General features: G+C 37.1%; 1 protein-coding gene across 3 annotated transcripts in view; it reads right to left on the bottom strand.

Moving 5' to 3' along the window:
- LOC149798744 (replication factor C subunit 4-like) overlaps nt 1-15,422 on the bottom strand; it is a 42,822-nt gene that overhangs the window by 20,599 nt on the left and 6,801 nt on the right. For all 3 annotated transcript variants that reach the window (XM_089957610.1, XM_089957613.1, XM_089957612.1), the window contains exons 5-7: nt 13,330-13,449; nt 10,694-10,763; nt 3,405-3,599 (exon numbers count right to left, since the gene is read on the bottom strand). In XM_089957610.1, coding sequence (XP_089813736.1) covers nt 3,405-3,599; nt 10,694-10,763; nt 13,330-13,449 — 385 coding nt within the window. The remainder of the gene's footprint in view (nt 1-3,404; nt 3,600-10,693; nt 10,764-13,329; nt 13,450-15,422) is intronic.

Genomic DNA, 15,422 nt, shown 5'->3' with positions numbered 1-15,422 from the left:
TGGTAACCGTTCTTTGAAGTGGAATGTACCCACATATCATCCTTGATGCTCAACTAAACCCTGAATAATGGGCTAGACATACAGGAAAGTGGGAAACAAGACTCTGAAGGAGAGGGTGCAACACTCTAGAACCGACCCCCACCTATCTTGTAGAAAGGGGAGGAATCCAAGGACTTTCTCCTTGATCTCTTGGACTGCCACACCCAATGAATGATGGGCAGGAGGCAACTTTGAAATGAGGCTGCTTAAGAAACTGTTGAGGCTACACTTGCTTGAAGAACTTGGGAGAAGGTCCCATAGGTCAGTCAGGGTGGGCAAGTTTCTTGGCCTGTTTTGAAGGGACCAGCGCTGCTGCAAAGGATCTGCATAGTTGGTCCCGCAACCTCAGGTGGCGCAGACCTCCTTGATGTGGCCTAGCAAGACATTCAATGTCTCAAAGGCAATATCTATGTGGAAGTGAAGAATCTCTGCAGAGGGTGCAATCAACATAGAAAGTGCATGATGCACCATCGCCAATATAGCCTCCAGCAAACATTTAAGTACCACTTGGCCTTAAGCATCATGGGTTTTAGCTGAAAAGCATGCAAATGCCCCAGCTGATATCTCCACTTGTGATGCCCCAGAGTCCAAGTGTGGGTAGATGGAGCTTTAGGGGTTAGGCCAGTGAAGGGACCTGATAACTGGACTCAAAAACCTGTGGCCAAAGCATAGTAGAGGGCATAAAGCACCCCTTCTAGTGCTTTGCAAAATCTTGTCCTGGGAAACTTTCGTGTAGGCTTCAAGACCAACGCAGAATGCAGGAGCAACAAAAAGGTCTGGATGAGATTCTGTCGCATAGGGCCTATCCAGACTGGATAATATTTTTGTCCTCGGCACCACAAGGCATATTCTTGTCCTCAGCACCACAAGGCTTATGACAAGTATGGGGGAAGAAGTAGTAAATATTTGTTCACCGCCTATACAAATGTTCCAACTTCCTCTTCCTCCTATTTGCCTGTCAAGTGGGAAGGAGATGGGGATCATAATAGAGGGGGAGGGACCATCACCAATGGTTACTTTGAGGACTCATTTGAATCCAGCATGCAAATAGCATCATGATCCTGAGCCAGTGAAATAGGATTGTCCCCCTCAGTATCTCTCTCTGGAGAAGGAGATCAAATTGGGGTTGTCCTCATCCCAAAGTCCCTCCTGGGGGTGCAGTGTGATGCGATTAATATTACTAGTGGAACTCCAAGGCGAGTGAGATCACTAATCCCTTCTATATTGTCTATGGGTGAGTGGCAGCCCCCCCCCCCCCCCGCCTTTATGAGGAGCCTTACTAGAGGCAATGGAGCAGGTCCATGGTCTGTCATGGTCACCTTATCTTGAAACCAAGTCAGGGAATTCAACGTGCCAAGGAGGGATCTGCACATGTGATAGAGATTAAAAGTGAACAGCGTGTGTGTGTGTTTGGAGGGGGTTTCAATCTGATTGCGCTCCATGTTTGGGTGAGCACAACCTGACTATGCCCATTGGGAAAATGTAAGATAAGAACAGGTGGAGAGTACTGACCCAATCCCTGTTCCCAGCCCGATAATAAAAAACCCACTTCAGATTTATTTTTATGAGACTGCTGCTATTCCTCACAGAAAGAAATGATTCGAATTTATCAGTCACCAGGACACCAACACAAAGAGGGTGTTCCTTGTCCCTAAGTGGAAGGTACAAATCGCTCTCATGTTTTTCCTTGTTGGTAGGGGTCAGGAATCCTTAGTTGATCTCTAAACTGCAGAGGTCACAGAAAGTTTTTGTCCCACAATAGCAGCAGTCTACCCTCACAATGGAAAGGGATCCAGACCCCTCCTTGGACTAGAGGGGCTGTCCATTAAAGATGACAAGGAAAATTGGTCTTTCTTCTTCCTGCTCTAAGTACAGTGAATTTCTATGAAGTCCCACACCTGCTCAGACAAAAAATATGTACATACTAAGCAAGTGTGGTGTGTGTCCATTCGAACCTTCCTGTGCCCAAACTTGTCCAAACCTTGTAACTTCAGAAGATAAGAGAGAATAAAATTCATGCAAAAATTCAATAACCAAAAAGGGGCACAAAATACACCAGAACAGTAATGGAGGATAAAATTTAATGAAGCATCCCATACTATGAATGGTGCAAAATAGACCCCAAAATTTAAAATAAATACAGACAATACCTGACTTTAAGCAAGGATGGAGGAGGCAGCACTCAATCGATAAAAAAAGATGAAATGCACAAAATGACTTTAAAAGATCAAAACAAAGGAAAATTTCAACAAGTGATAGAGCACAATGTAACACATACATTGTCCAATAAAAAAGATGATGAGTTAGCTGTGACTAAGGACTTAGTCTGAGTTCATGTTGTTTTCAGTAGTCTGGGTTCATGCTGTTTTCAGAAGTTAGTCTGGTTTCTGGGTTCATGTTGTTTTCAGGAGTTAATGTGGGTTCATGTTGTTTTCAGTTTTGGCCCTCCAATTGCAGGAATAATTAGCCTGGACAGAATCAACACTATAGTGGCTGGTAGTGTATTACTGCTATATTTACTTTGTGGTATGTGACTGCAAAGGATTGAGAGACAGAACTTTGTCAGTGTCATTCAGGTTTATGAAACTTACAGTGCCTAAATTGTTAAAATCACAACAGAGATTCCATGTCATGAATTTAAAGCTAGGATGCTTGCCTACATTGGGTAACACATGCTTGCCTACATTGGGTAACACATGCTTGCCTACATTGGGTAACACATAAGAAGAAAGTAACAAGCTATATACTTCCATGGGCCTGTAAACAGTAACAATTTGAGATCCAGTGAAATAAATGGTGTATCCATTCCTCATATTCCTGAATTACTTCAACAATTTTTGCCATAACAATAACCATACACAGTTGAATGCAACAACAAATGTAGAAAGATTGTGACTTTCAAACTCTTTAGAACAAAATCCCAACATGGTTTACAAGAATTAACAAAAACTGTCTACTTCAGTAGCCATGACAAGACAGAAGTCCTTGCATATATAAACTTTACAGCCATAGTTGTAATATTGTAAACTTCAATATTTTTTCAGCTTTTCTCTAGAGGAAACCTCAGGCCACTCTGTCTTGAGTGAAGGAGGTCCTCCTACTGCTGGAGAAAAGACAACTTCTTCATTTTCATTTTCCCATGTGGACTTGGGAATGTAGAATGTTTATGGTGCATTTTCATGTTGTATGTAATAGAGGGAATCATTTTGCCTTGGACCCATGCTGAGAAGGCCACTGACTTTGTACAGTTATATTTATTTTAAAAAATGGACTTTTTGTATTGAAGCTGACTCAAAGTTACTAAATTATTGAAACTTTACCACAAATGATATTATACTTTTAAAAAAACACACAAACAAACAAACCTCCTCTTCACAAGTTATCTCCTCTTTTCCACAGATGTACCTCAACCTCTTCTTCAGAACCTCTTCTGCCAGCGGTTTAAAGCGGAACTTAGCACATCTGGAGGCTATAGGTTCAATGATGCGGCTCACATAGTTACAGATCAAACAAAATCTGGTGGTCTTTGACTCCTTTTCCATTGTTCTTCTAAGGGCGGACTAAAAATGTAAAGAATGAAAAATGCATGTACATATGTATGTAATGGGTTTAATGGTACATCAGTACAACCTGGCTATACAGTGCTGATGAAAGGATAGTTCTAAAACCTAAAAATGTCTAACACCTTTAGAATAATATAGAATAAAACATAAACTGAAGTAAAAAGAAAATGTACAATCCAAAATATAAAATTTGATAGGCATCATACTTTGATGAAGTGATACATTCTGGGATTTACAAATCCACTCGCCTCACTCCCAGGAAAAGCTCAAATTTGGCTCGGTCAAGCTTAAGTTTGCAAAGTACATGACCATGAGCAAGTAAAAAAAATTGAGATGGATAAAGTGGACATGTTCAATTTGTAGTGCTTTATGTTCTTTGGCTTTTATACCCTGTAATCTTGGCACAGTACATATATCAGCATCTTGACACAGTACATATATCAGCATCTTGACACTGTACATGTATCAGCATCTTGACACAGTACATATATCAGCATCTTGACACAGTACATATATCAGCATCTCGACACAGTACATGTATCAGCATCTTGACACAGTACATGTATCAGCATCTCGACACAGTACATATATCAGCATCTTGACACTGTACATGTATCAGCATCTTGACACAGTACATATATCAGCATCTTGACACAGTACATATATCAGCATCTTGACACAGTACATATATCAGCATCTTGACACAGTACATATATCAGCATCTTGACACTGTACATATATCAGCATCTTGACACTGTACATATATCAGCATCTTGACATTGTACATATATCAGCATCTTGACACTGTACATATATCAGCATCTTTATTTATTGTTTACATGTACCACATTCTTTTATCACACTACAGCCTAGTTTCTTTCATCTATCATATGTCATTTCTATTGTGCAGTCAATGTCAAGGCCAGCCTTCCATTTTCTCCTGCAGACATGTGAATATTTAATATTTAAAGGAAGTTCTGACAAATGGGTGTCCATTGTCTGTTCTTCGACCCGTTCTTTTCATTCTACACAATCAGCCACTCTCAAGTGTCATAGATCATCATCCAGTGTTTCACCAATTGTATGCTGACGACACCCAACTATACAAATCTAGCCACCCAACTGAAGTTGATGCTACCATCCAAGGTGTAGAGAGGTGCATTTCTGATGTGAAATCATGGATGACAAGTAACAAGCTGCAGATGAATGATGATAAAACTGAGGCCATTCTGATCACAACAAAGACCTTCTCATTCACATCCTTTACCTCAAACAATAAATATCAGCAACACCAACATTAAATTCACAGTCAGTACGAAACCTAGGTGTTACTCTGGACAGTACTCTCACATTGCACCATGTCATGAACATATGCAAGTCTCTATATCTTGCGCTGACGCATCAGCTCAATTCGCAAATATCTTTCAGCTGATGCCACTAAAACACTTGTATGTTCATTAGTACTTTCAAGACTGGACTATTGTAACTCAATTCTGTCTGCTTCATCTCAATATCTACTCCAGAAACTTCAAAACACAGCTGTTTGGATCATACTTAGAGTACCATGATCAGATCACACCTCCTTGCTGCTCTGTACTGAAGGCAGATATTTTATACTGACAGCTCCCCAGGTATTATCTTTACTCAAGCACCATTTTTGAGGGAGAAAAAGTCTGACTTCTACCATTTATGATTAGGGTTCATTCAGACTTCTGCCACATAAACAGTGCACAAAAATTGCAGATCATACCTCCATGTTAATGTCAATGTTTTAGATGAAAATGATAACTACAGCAATCTTATTGGTCTGATCTCTTTATGGCACAGCAACACAAATGGGTTATTCAGTTTTAGGATTTTGAACCTGTTCCCTTTTAGTCACGAGTCTGGCATGCTGAGTCACTAAAGGTTTTGCCTCCATTGTCACCTCTGTGACATGTGTAAGGGCACACAGAACTTATTCTGTCACACAGCACCTATTCTGTATTCTTGAGCCCTCTGGGGGTTAATGTAGAAATAAGCTAAACCTATTTTGTATTCCTGAGCCCTCCGGGGGTTAATGTAGAAAGAAGCTAAACCTATTCTGTATTCCTGAGCCCTCTGGGGGTTAATGTAGAAAGAAGCTAAACCTATTCTGTATTCCTGAGCCCTCTGGGGGTTAATGTAAAAAGAAGCTAAACCTATTCTGTATTCCTGAGCCCTCTGGGGGTTAATGTAAAAAGAAGCTAAACCTATTCTGTATTCCTGAGCCCTCTGGGGGTTAATGTAAAAAGAAGCTAAACCTATTCTGTATTCTTGAGCCCTCTGGGGGTTAATGTAGAAAGAAGCTAAACCTATTCTGTATTCCTGAGCCCTCTGGGGGTTAATGTAAAAAGAAGCTAAACCTATTCTGTATTCTTGAGCCCTCTGGGGGTTAATGTAGAAAGAAGCTAAACCTATTCTGTATTCCTGAGCCCTCTGGGGGTTAATGTAAAAAGAAGCTAAACCTATTCTGTATTCTTGAGCCCTCTGGGGGTTAATGTAGAAAGAAGCTAAACCTATTCTGTATTCCTGAGCCCTCTGGGGGTTAATGTAAAAAGAAGCTAAACCTATTCTGTATTCCTGAGCCCTCTGGGGGTTAATGTAAAAAGAAGCTAAACCTATTCTGTATTCCTGAGCCCTCTGGGGGTTAATGTAGAAAGAAGCTAAACCTATTCTGTATTCCTGAGCCCTCTGGGGGTTAATGTAAAAAGAAGCTAAACCTATTCTGTATTCCTGAGCCCTCTGGGGGTTAATGTAAAAAGAAGCTAAACCTATTGAGAATAGAACAATCTGAAATCTAAATGCATCTGCATAAGACAATTAGAAATAATCTGATGAGAGTGAATTGCAATAAAATTCATAATATGGTATTCATCTGGAGAGGCTTTCTCAAGATAAATGTCATAATCTAGATCAAAAAGCATGATACATTTTGCTTTTTTTCTTGAATGTGTATATTTAGCTGTTTAGCTTTAAATGTTCCGAATTCACAAATTTGATAAAGTTTGGAAATCTTATTTAGCCACCAAAATGATTTTAAAAAATAAAAGAAATTTCGGATCTTTTACGGAAACAATGTATATTTTCTTGTATCTTTGTTGGCACCCAAAAACTATATGGTGATTAAAGTTATCCCAAATTATATGTGTAATTAGTACACGTTGATATATATGTATACAAGAAAGGGTGGGAATGCAGATATAGCCAGACGAGCACAAATAGAACCGTACATGTTTACAGAAAGATAATTGGATAGGTAAAGAAGGTTTAGGAAATGGTTGGAATTTTAAGAGAGAGATATGTTTAGGTTTAAGACCATGAACTGAAACGTTAAACAACCAATAACAGAATTGCATTAATTTAATTTTAATCATGTTTTAGTATATAACATTGCTTTTCCACTTAACATTCAAATGATCTTGGATATTGTATGAACATGCTAAAGAACATTAGTCGTATTCTAGCCAGGGGTCATCATTAATCGAAAATGATTCAAACTTTCTTGCATGTTTCATGGCATTGTACATGTTAAAGAAAGTTATTAATAATAAATAATAATAACAATGAGGACTTTGTATAGAGCCTAATCTTTAGAAGTCCTAAGCGCTTTACAACATTAGACAACACCTATAACATAAAAAACATATATAATGATATTATTACAGAAAACAAACACCATGAAATTAGAAAACATAAAAACATGCTGTAAATATTTAAGGTAGGAAACATTATTAGGCTTTTAAGTTTGTTCTTGCAGTTGAAATAAAGGAGTTTTAACAGCACTCTTGAATGGGATCACTGTATCTTTGTGTCTAAGTTCAGTGCCCACGGTGGTGGGCCCTGGTATGCAAAAGAACAATGTCCATATGACTTTGTTTTCGTAGTGGGAATAATGAGTATACGATTGTCAGAAGAGAAGCATAAGTATCTTGCTGGTGTGTACACATGGGTGAGGTCGGATAGGTATGTTGGACTAGAGTCCGACAGTGAAACGTAGCACAGAGAACAAATTTTGTGTTTGATTCTGGATCCAATGGATAGCCAGTGTAGGGTACAGAACAGCGGGTAGGTGTGCTCTGATTGTGGTACTCTAAGTATGATCCGAGCAGCTGTGTTTTGAACTTTTTGAAGTTTCTGAAGTAGATATTGAGACGAACCAGACAGAATTGAGTTACAATAGTCCAGTCTTGAAAGTACTAATGAACATACAAGTGTTTTAGTGGCATTAACTGAAAGATATTTGCGAATGGAGCTGATGCGTCTCAGCTCAAGATATGCAGCCTTGCATATGTTCATGACATGTTGGTGCAGCGTGAGAGTACTGTCCAGAGTAACACCTAGGTTACGTACTGACTGTGAATTTAATGTTGGTGCTGCTGATATTTCTTGTTTGAGGTAAAGGATGTGACTGAGAATTTCTTTGTGTTGTGATCAGAATGGCCTCAGTTTTATCATCATTCATCTGTAGCTTGTTACGTGTCATCCATGATTTCACATCAGAAATGCACCTCTCTACACCTTGGATGGTAGCATAAACTTCAGTTGGATGGCTAGATTTGTATATTTGGGTGTCGCCAGTGTACAATTGGTGAGACAATGGATGATCATCTGACATTTGAGAGCAGCTGAATGTACAGAATGAAAAGAACAGGTCCAAGAACAGACCCCTGTGGAACACAACATCTGCAGACACAATGTGTCCTGTTGACCAAGTAGGACTTCAACCACAGTAAGGCTGTATCATGAATGCCAAATACATGCTGGAGACGGTGAAGTAATATATCATGGTCTTTTGTGTCAAATGCTGCAGACGAATCAAGGAGAGCGAGGACTGTAATCTTTCCGCAATCCAAAGCAGAGAGAATGTCATTAACTACTTTTAGAAGAGTAGTTTCAGTACTATGGCAAGGGCAATATGCTGATTGTACATTGCTAAAAAGACTGTTTGAATTCAGATGAGATACAAGTTGGCATAGAACAACCTTTTCAAAGATTTTTTATATGAATGGGAGATTAGAAACTGGGCGGTAGTTCTTTCAATCATTATGGTCAAGTGTTGATTTCTTCAGCAGAGGCTTTACAATGGCGGTTTTGAAATGTGATAGGAATTCCCTGGATGAGATGGAGGTATTAATAACATCAGTTACTGAAGGCAATACTGGATCTAAGCACTCAGGCAGCAGTGATGTTGGAAATGGATCAAGTTCACATGACTTTGGAGCACTCTTCATCACGACTGTACATACTAAATCCATAGAGACAGGTTCAAATGCTGCTAATGGTTGCCGCTCAAATTATGTATCTCAACTGTATGGTGATGAGTCAACTGAAATTGTGCTGTCAAGCTAATTTCTAATGGTTTATACTTTGTCATGGAAGAAATCTGCAAACAGGTCTGGAAGGTTGACTAGAGGGAAGGTAGTTGGAAGTGATGTACATTTGTTCCTTGACATTAGCTTGTTAGTAATCTCGAAGAGCTCTTTGCAGCTGGAACTTTCCATGATTTTAGTACTGTAGTGGGCTGATTTTGCTGCATGGACTATGTTTGTGACGTTCTTCTAAGCAGCTTCATAGATTTGCTTACGAACAGTGAGTCTGGTGGAAAGCCAAAGCCTCTCAGCTTTATGGCGGTCTCTTTTAGCAGTGCGAAGCTGGTCCCTAACACTGCTATACCATGGAGAACACTTCTGAATTGATACTCTGCACTTGGTGGCTGGGGCATGTTTGTCGAGCAATGAACGCAGGCATTATCGTATTGTTCTGCTGTAGGAGGTAGGCAAGTTGTTAGGTTCTCTTGGGTGTCATGCATTAGTTTGGTTCTATTTATCATATGGAGGTTTCTCTTAGTAGCAAATAAAGGTGGAGGGTTAGGGATTGATATGTCAAGATGACATATAATGAAGAGGTGATCTGATGCAAGTTCGTGGGATGCCAGGGAGGAATATATTCTAAAACCATCAATTATATATTTTTAGAGAACCAATACTAACTTTGGCACTTTAAAATCCCAAAACTGAATCAAATTGTTATAAGAAATTTTAAATAGATTTATTACACGATTGCTATTAAATTTAAATGCTCTATAATTATTATATAATTCTTTATAAAGCCACTGCTATCTCCCACCACACTGCTCAAGTACACTAGTACTAAAATTTGTGGTTTTTTTCCATTGAGATCACACTACTATGTCAGAATTTGTTACAGTCAATCTAATAAATTTAGCTGTTAAGATACGCATGAATTTAATATAATTAATTTCACCATAATATGGTGTATTACAATGTTTTTTGGCATTCTGACACACAAAACTGCTCTATATTATCAGAAGTTGATATTGTTGTGACAAACTATGCGATATGGAAAGGCATGTACTATCTCACCTTTATCATTTATAAAGCATTTTTAAGTCTTGAACTCTGGTCATTTCAATGTATAACACATGGAGTATTATAATATCTATAAAATTCCATCAATTTCATAAAGCCAAATTGGACTCAATGGTTGTTTCACAAAACCAATAAGACCCTAAGGGCATTTCACAAAGGCAAATAGGACTCTTAAGGTCATTTCACAAAGGCAATAGGATTCAAAAAGGGCATTGCACAAAGGCAAATAGGACCCTAAAGGCATTTCACAATGGCAAATAGGACCCTAAAAGCATTTCACAAAGGCAAATATGACTACACAAGTATTTCACAAAGCAAATATTATCTATGGGCATTTCACAAAGGCAAATAGGTCTCTTAAGGATATTTCATAAAGGCAAATAGGACTCTTAAGGGCATTTCACAAAGACAAATAGGATTCAAAAGACATTTCACAAAGGCAAATAGGACCCTAAAAGCATTTCACAAAGACAAATATGACTATACAAGTATTTCACAAAGCAAATATTATCTATGGGCATTTCATAAAGGCAAATATGACCCTAAGGGCATTTCACACACACACACACACAAATACTGATTATTTATGATCAATACATTTATTTGCTAAAAATTTCTGGACAAAACAAACTCTCAGCAGAATCATATACATTAGAAATGGCCACACCAACAGAAATTTACCTGTGCATCTGCAGTCATAGAATCTGCCTCATCTAAAATGATAATCTTAAATGGAGGACAGGGTTTTCCACTGAAAATAGAGTACAGCACTGAGTTATGATGGTTCACTTAATTGACAAACCACTACAGTCAAGATAACCAGACCAACCAACGAACATTTTATAGTGAATGATTTACAAGTTTTCCTTTGAAAATGCTATCACTTTATTGGAAAGCAATTTTCTTTTACCAGTAAATATTTCCAGACTATCAGATGAAAGGCTGTATGCTTGTAAGAATTAGTATGCTATATGCTAACAAGAATTCTGTCGACAGCTGTATCTCACCTGGTCTACAATGGCATATTCCACAAACAGCTGTATCTCACCTGGTATACAATGACATATTCCACAAATCTTGTCAATTAAGCAAGAAACAAAAATCAATGTGATCTACTTTTGCCTATGGTGAGAAGAAACCAAGATAAATACATCCATCAAGTTTGATGACTATGTACAATAGTGGCACAGAAACTGAACTGAAAAACAAATGTAAGCACTGTAACATGGAAAGTATGTCACTGCGAGGCAAAAAAAGTATGTGTTTTTCAGGTCAGCTGACAAACCCTGTTTTCACTGCCAACCCTAGCACCCCACCCCACCCCAGATAAACAAAAATTCCCAAAATTGATTTGTGCATCTAATTGACCTTGTTTTTGCTCAATACTTGATGGGTTTATTACATATTATATATATATATATATATATATATATATATATATATATATATATATATATATATATATATATATATATATATATATATATATATATAGAGAGAGAGAGAGAGAGAGATAGTAACCCTGATAACATATATCTAATGTTTAAAAGAAGAAGAAAAAACTACCAATCTACTCTAATTTTAAAACCAGTGCAATGGGAAACAAATATTTTTTTGGGAGGGGGTCCTGACTTCCTTCTATCTGTGATGTAGAGTACCCTGCATGATAAATATATCTATGAAGTTTCCTGATTGTACGTGCAACAGTATCAGAGAAACTCAGCTCAATGTAAAAATTGAATGTAATCACTAGTATATGGAAAATAGTTCACTGAGACTTCTCTCTGCCGTGATGAGCAGTACCATCTACACTGAGACTTCTCTTAGTCTGTGATGAGCAGTAAATGTGTTTCTACATTTAGTAACAGTAGTCATATTTGATGGTACAGTGACATTATTTATATAACTCGGAAAGATATTCAAGCAAGGATCCTTTTCAGTTAAAGTTGAGCCAATTCTGCTAAGCGAGTATACACAAGTTGTTGAAGGTTTTTCTAATATTAGTAACAGCAGCCATATTTGATAGCAGATTGACATCATTTGCATAAATTTAAAAGCCATTTCTGTCAAATTTGGTAAATGTCTGTCTATGCATCATTTGTATAAACCTAAAAGCCATTTTTATCAAATTTGGTAAATGTCTGTCAAGGCATAATTTGTATAAACTTAAAAGCCATTTCTGTCAAAATTGGTAAACATCTGTCAAGCATAATTTGTATAAACTTAAAAAACCCATTTCTGTCAAATTTGGTAAATGTCTGTCATGGCATAATTTGTATAAACTTAAGAGCCATTTCAGTCAAATTTGTTAAATGTCTGTCAAGGCATAATTTTTATGAACTTAAAAGCCATTTCTGTCAAATTTGGTAACATATGGCGAGTGATATTTGACAAGTTATTAAGAGGATTTTCTGTTCTTAGTGTTGGTGGCCAGATTTAATGACGATATCAACACCATTTTCTGCTCTTAGTGTTGGTGGCCATATTTATTGATGCTTTCAACACTATTTGCACAAGCGCAAGACTTTCTGTCAAATTTGGTCAAATTCTAATGAGAAGTTCCTGAGAAGTAGTTTTAATCTGTTCAAATTGGCACAACTCATAAATGGTTGATGCAAAAAGTCTTGATGTCAGGATGCTTTCGGTGAAGCCTGGCCAAATTTCATTCTGCAGTTCTGGAAAAGCTGTTTAAAGTTTTTTTCTGTTTTTACTAATGATGCTGTATTTGATGCCAGATTAACATGATTCTGTAAATGTGAAAGATCTTTGTGCCAGTTTATTATATGTCAAAACTGATCAAATTCTGTTCAACGGTTTTTGAGAAGAAATCATTCAAAGGTCTTCTAAGTTTAAATTTGGAAATCCTTATGCCAAGATGTGCCGTGCCAAACTTGGTTCAAATAGGTCTGTTGGTCTTTATTATAAATGTTGAAAATGGCAAATGTTGACAGACAGTGGACAGTCATTGCATGAGGAGCCTTAATGATAAGTGAGTTAATTAATAACGGATGGATGGATGGAGTGGCAAATGTACAAAAACATTAAAATGAATTTTAGTGAGTAGCAACATGCATGCCTAGACCACTAATTTTACTCCACGAAAAGAGAAATAACAATTTTCACTCCATTTGCAAATTTTATTGGGAAGGCAATAACAAAAATTTAAGTCATTCAATTTCAGGGCTTAATTCATTGGCATAAATAGTATTCCTAAATAGAAACCATGATTTTCTTGTTTGGCGCATCATCAATTAACTTTTTGACAAAGTTGGCTTCATAAACTATGTGTGGATTAAAATGGTTCATGGTGTACTTACTCCGGCCTAATTCCACTGGCTGACTGTTGTGCAAAAGTCTTTACCTTTTCACGTACCACACTGATACCTCTCTCATCAGATGCATTCAGTTCCAATATGCGAGTCTTGTACATTTCATGTCTGAAATAATATTGGTAATATAATGAAATATCGCATTTGTTTGCTTGAAATGCAGGTCCAACTGCACAAAAAAGACTGACCAGCTGCCTTTAAATGCACCAGCAGATCAGGGTCTGTGTTGTTTGTTATACCAAATTCTCTAACATTGCAAAGATGCCAGAAAATTATGCAGATTGCAGCTGGACCTGACTTGTACACACACCAAACACTGTTCCGTTGAAATTTGCATAATATTTACCATATATATCTTCAAGATATGTTGACCTATAATTCCAGAGCAGGTGCCTGATTATTGAGCAATATTTCTTCACTGATAGTGGCATCTAATTAATGAATTAATCCATTTTCATTCCCCAGGAAATTTAAATCTTTTTAGCTACATGTTTTGTAGAATAAAGATTCATGTTCTGGTTAGATGCATCATCTGGTGTCATGCAAACACAATTCTTCTTACATTAATATTCATATGACTTTACCATGTGCACTGTTGTACAGTCATGGAACCCTAAGTTGCCATCAGCATAGGCAGTAGCATGACAGATATGGGCAACTCCCCCAAAATCATCGATAAAGTAAGAAATGGGGCCATTCCTGCATGTTAAAATTACCCATTCTGCCTCTTGTTTCACAGTATTAACATTATACCAGCCTCTTTGCAAATACACTTTCAACATGTTTCTTAGATATGATTTTCACACAGAATGAAAAAGTTTTTTCTATCTAGTATAGTATATAGTCCGGTTTTCTAATAAGGGAATATTTCTCCTAATATGATGTGTAAACTAGCTTTTTATTTGTTACATGTGTGCTGTATTACCAATATACTGGTTTGCTGCAGTATTTATTTCCAGTGCACAACATGGTATTTTTTTTTACTGTACCTGTATAGCGGTAGTGTCCAGCTATAAAAACATGGTTTTCATTTTTCATGACAGAATAAATGCAAAAATTATTAATTTGTTTAAAAAACAGATGTATTTTCTCAAATTAATTTTGATTATTACAAACAGAATTATATTTATGAACTTTACATTTTTGACATGTGTCACATACTTTGACAACATCCAACTTTTCGAAATATTTCAACAACAAAATGGAGAACAAAATGTCGTTGTTTTTAGTTATTTACTAGTGTATATAAATCTGTTAAGTATATGTATTCCTTTGTAAGACCGCAAATAAATTCTATAATCAACAGTTCGATCATGCAGAGGTTTTGTATGAAAAATTATGTGCAGTTTAAAGCTTTTGAGGTACTACTGTAAAGTTCGTCCATTCCCTAACCAGCTCCATTGAATTTAATATGAAACCTGGATCCAAATAAATAAATGGAGTCAATTATCCAATTTTACCACAATAATCAAATATCCAGTTTCTGGTTTTATTCTGTCTCTATTTTAACAGTCATTTTCGTAAGACTTAAGCAAAATCGAAAAGGTTGGCAGGTCTGTGTTCTGTTTCAGATGCATCATGACATCTAAAATACTACCATATCTACATGTATATGCTTTGTGTGGGGTCTATGTTTGTGGACGCTGCTGTGCACGAATTATTGAGGGAGAGGTGTATATTGTTTGTCTTTAGAGTTAATCCCTGTTGCCTAAGGGTGAATAAGGTCTTTGTCTATTAAACCAGTAAGAGGGAATCATTTTGCGAGATTTGACTGACAGTATTAAAGACTTGATGTGATGTGATGTTTTTTTTTTTTTTTCCCCCACCCATGTCACAGTGATTACATCCCAATTACTAAGTTGTCATCTATATATGTTTGTGCAACCGGGTTACACATTTTGTTTAGAGAGTTAATCCTCATATGTTTTCTTTGAATTAAGCCACTGACCTTTGTCTCTGAGTAAATGATTCTGTTTCTGGATGAGATAACTGTTTCTTTTTAGTACATTAATTGTTAGATATGCAATGCACAGGTATGGATTTTTCATATTTTCCCAAAGCCCAGTCTAAACTGTCTTTAC

Source organism: Sinohyriopsis cumingii, chromosome 5 (genome assembly GCF_028554795.1).
Source record: "Sinohyriopsis cumingii isolate HCF-2022 chromosome 5, ASM2855479v2, whole genome shotgun sequence".
Classification (NCBI taxonomy): Eukaryota; Metazoa; Mollusca; class Bivalvia; order Unionida; family Unionidae; genus Sinohyriopsis; species Sinohyriopsis cumingii.
This window is presented reverse-complemented; position numbering and strand designations above follow the sequence as displayed.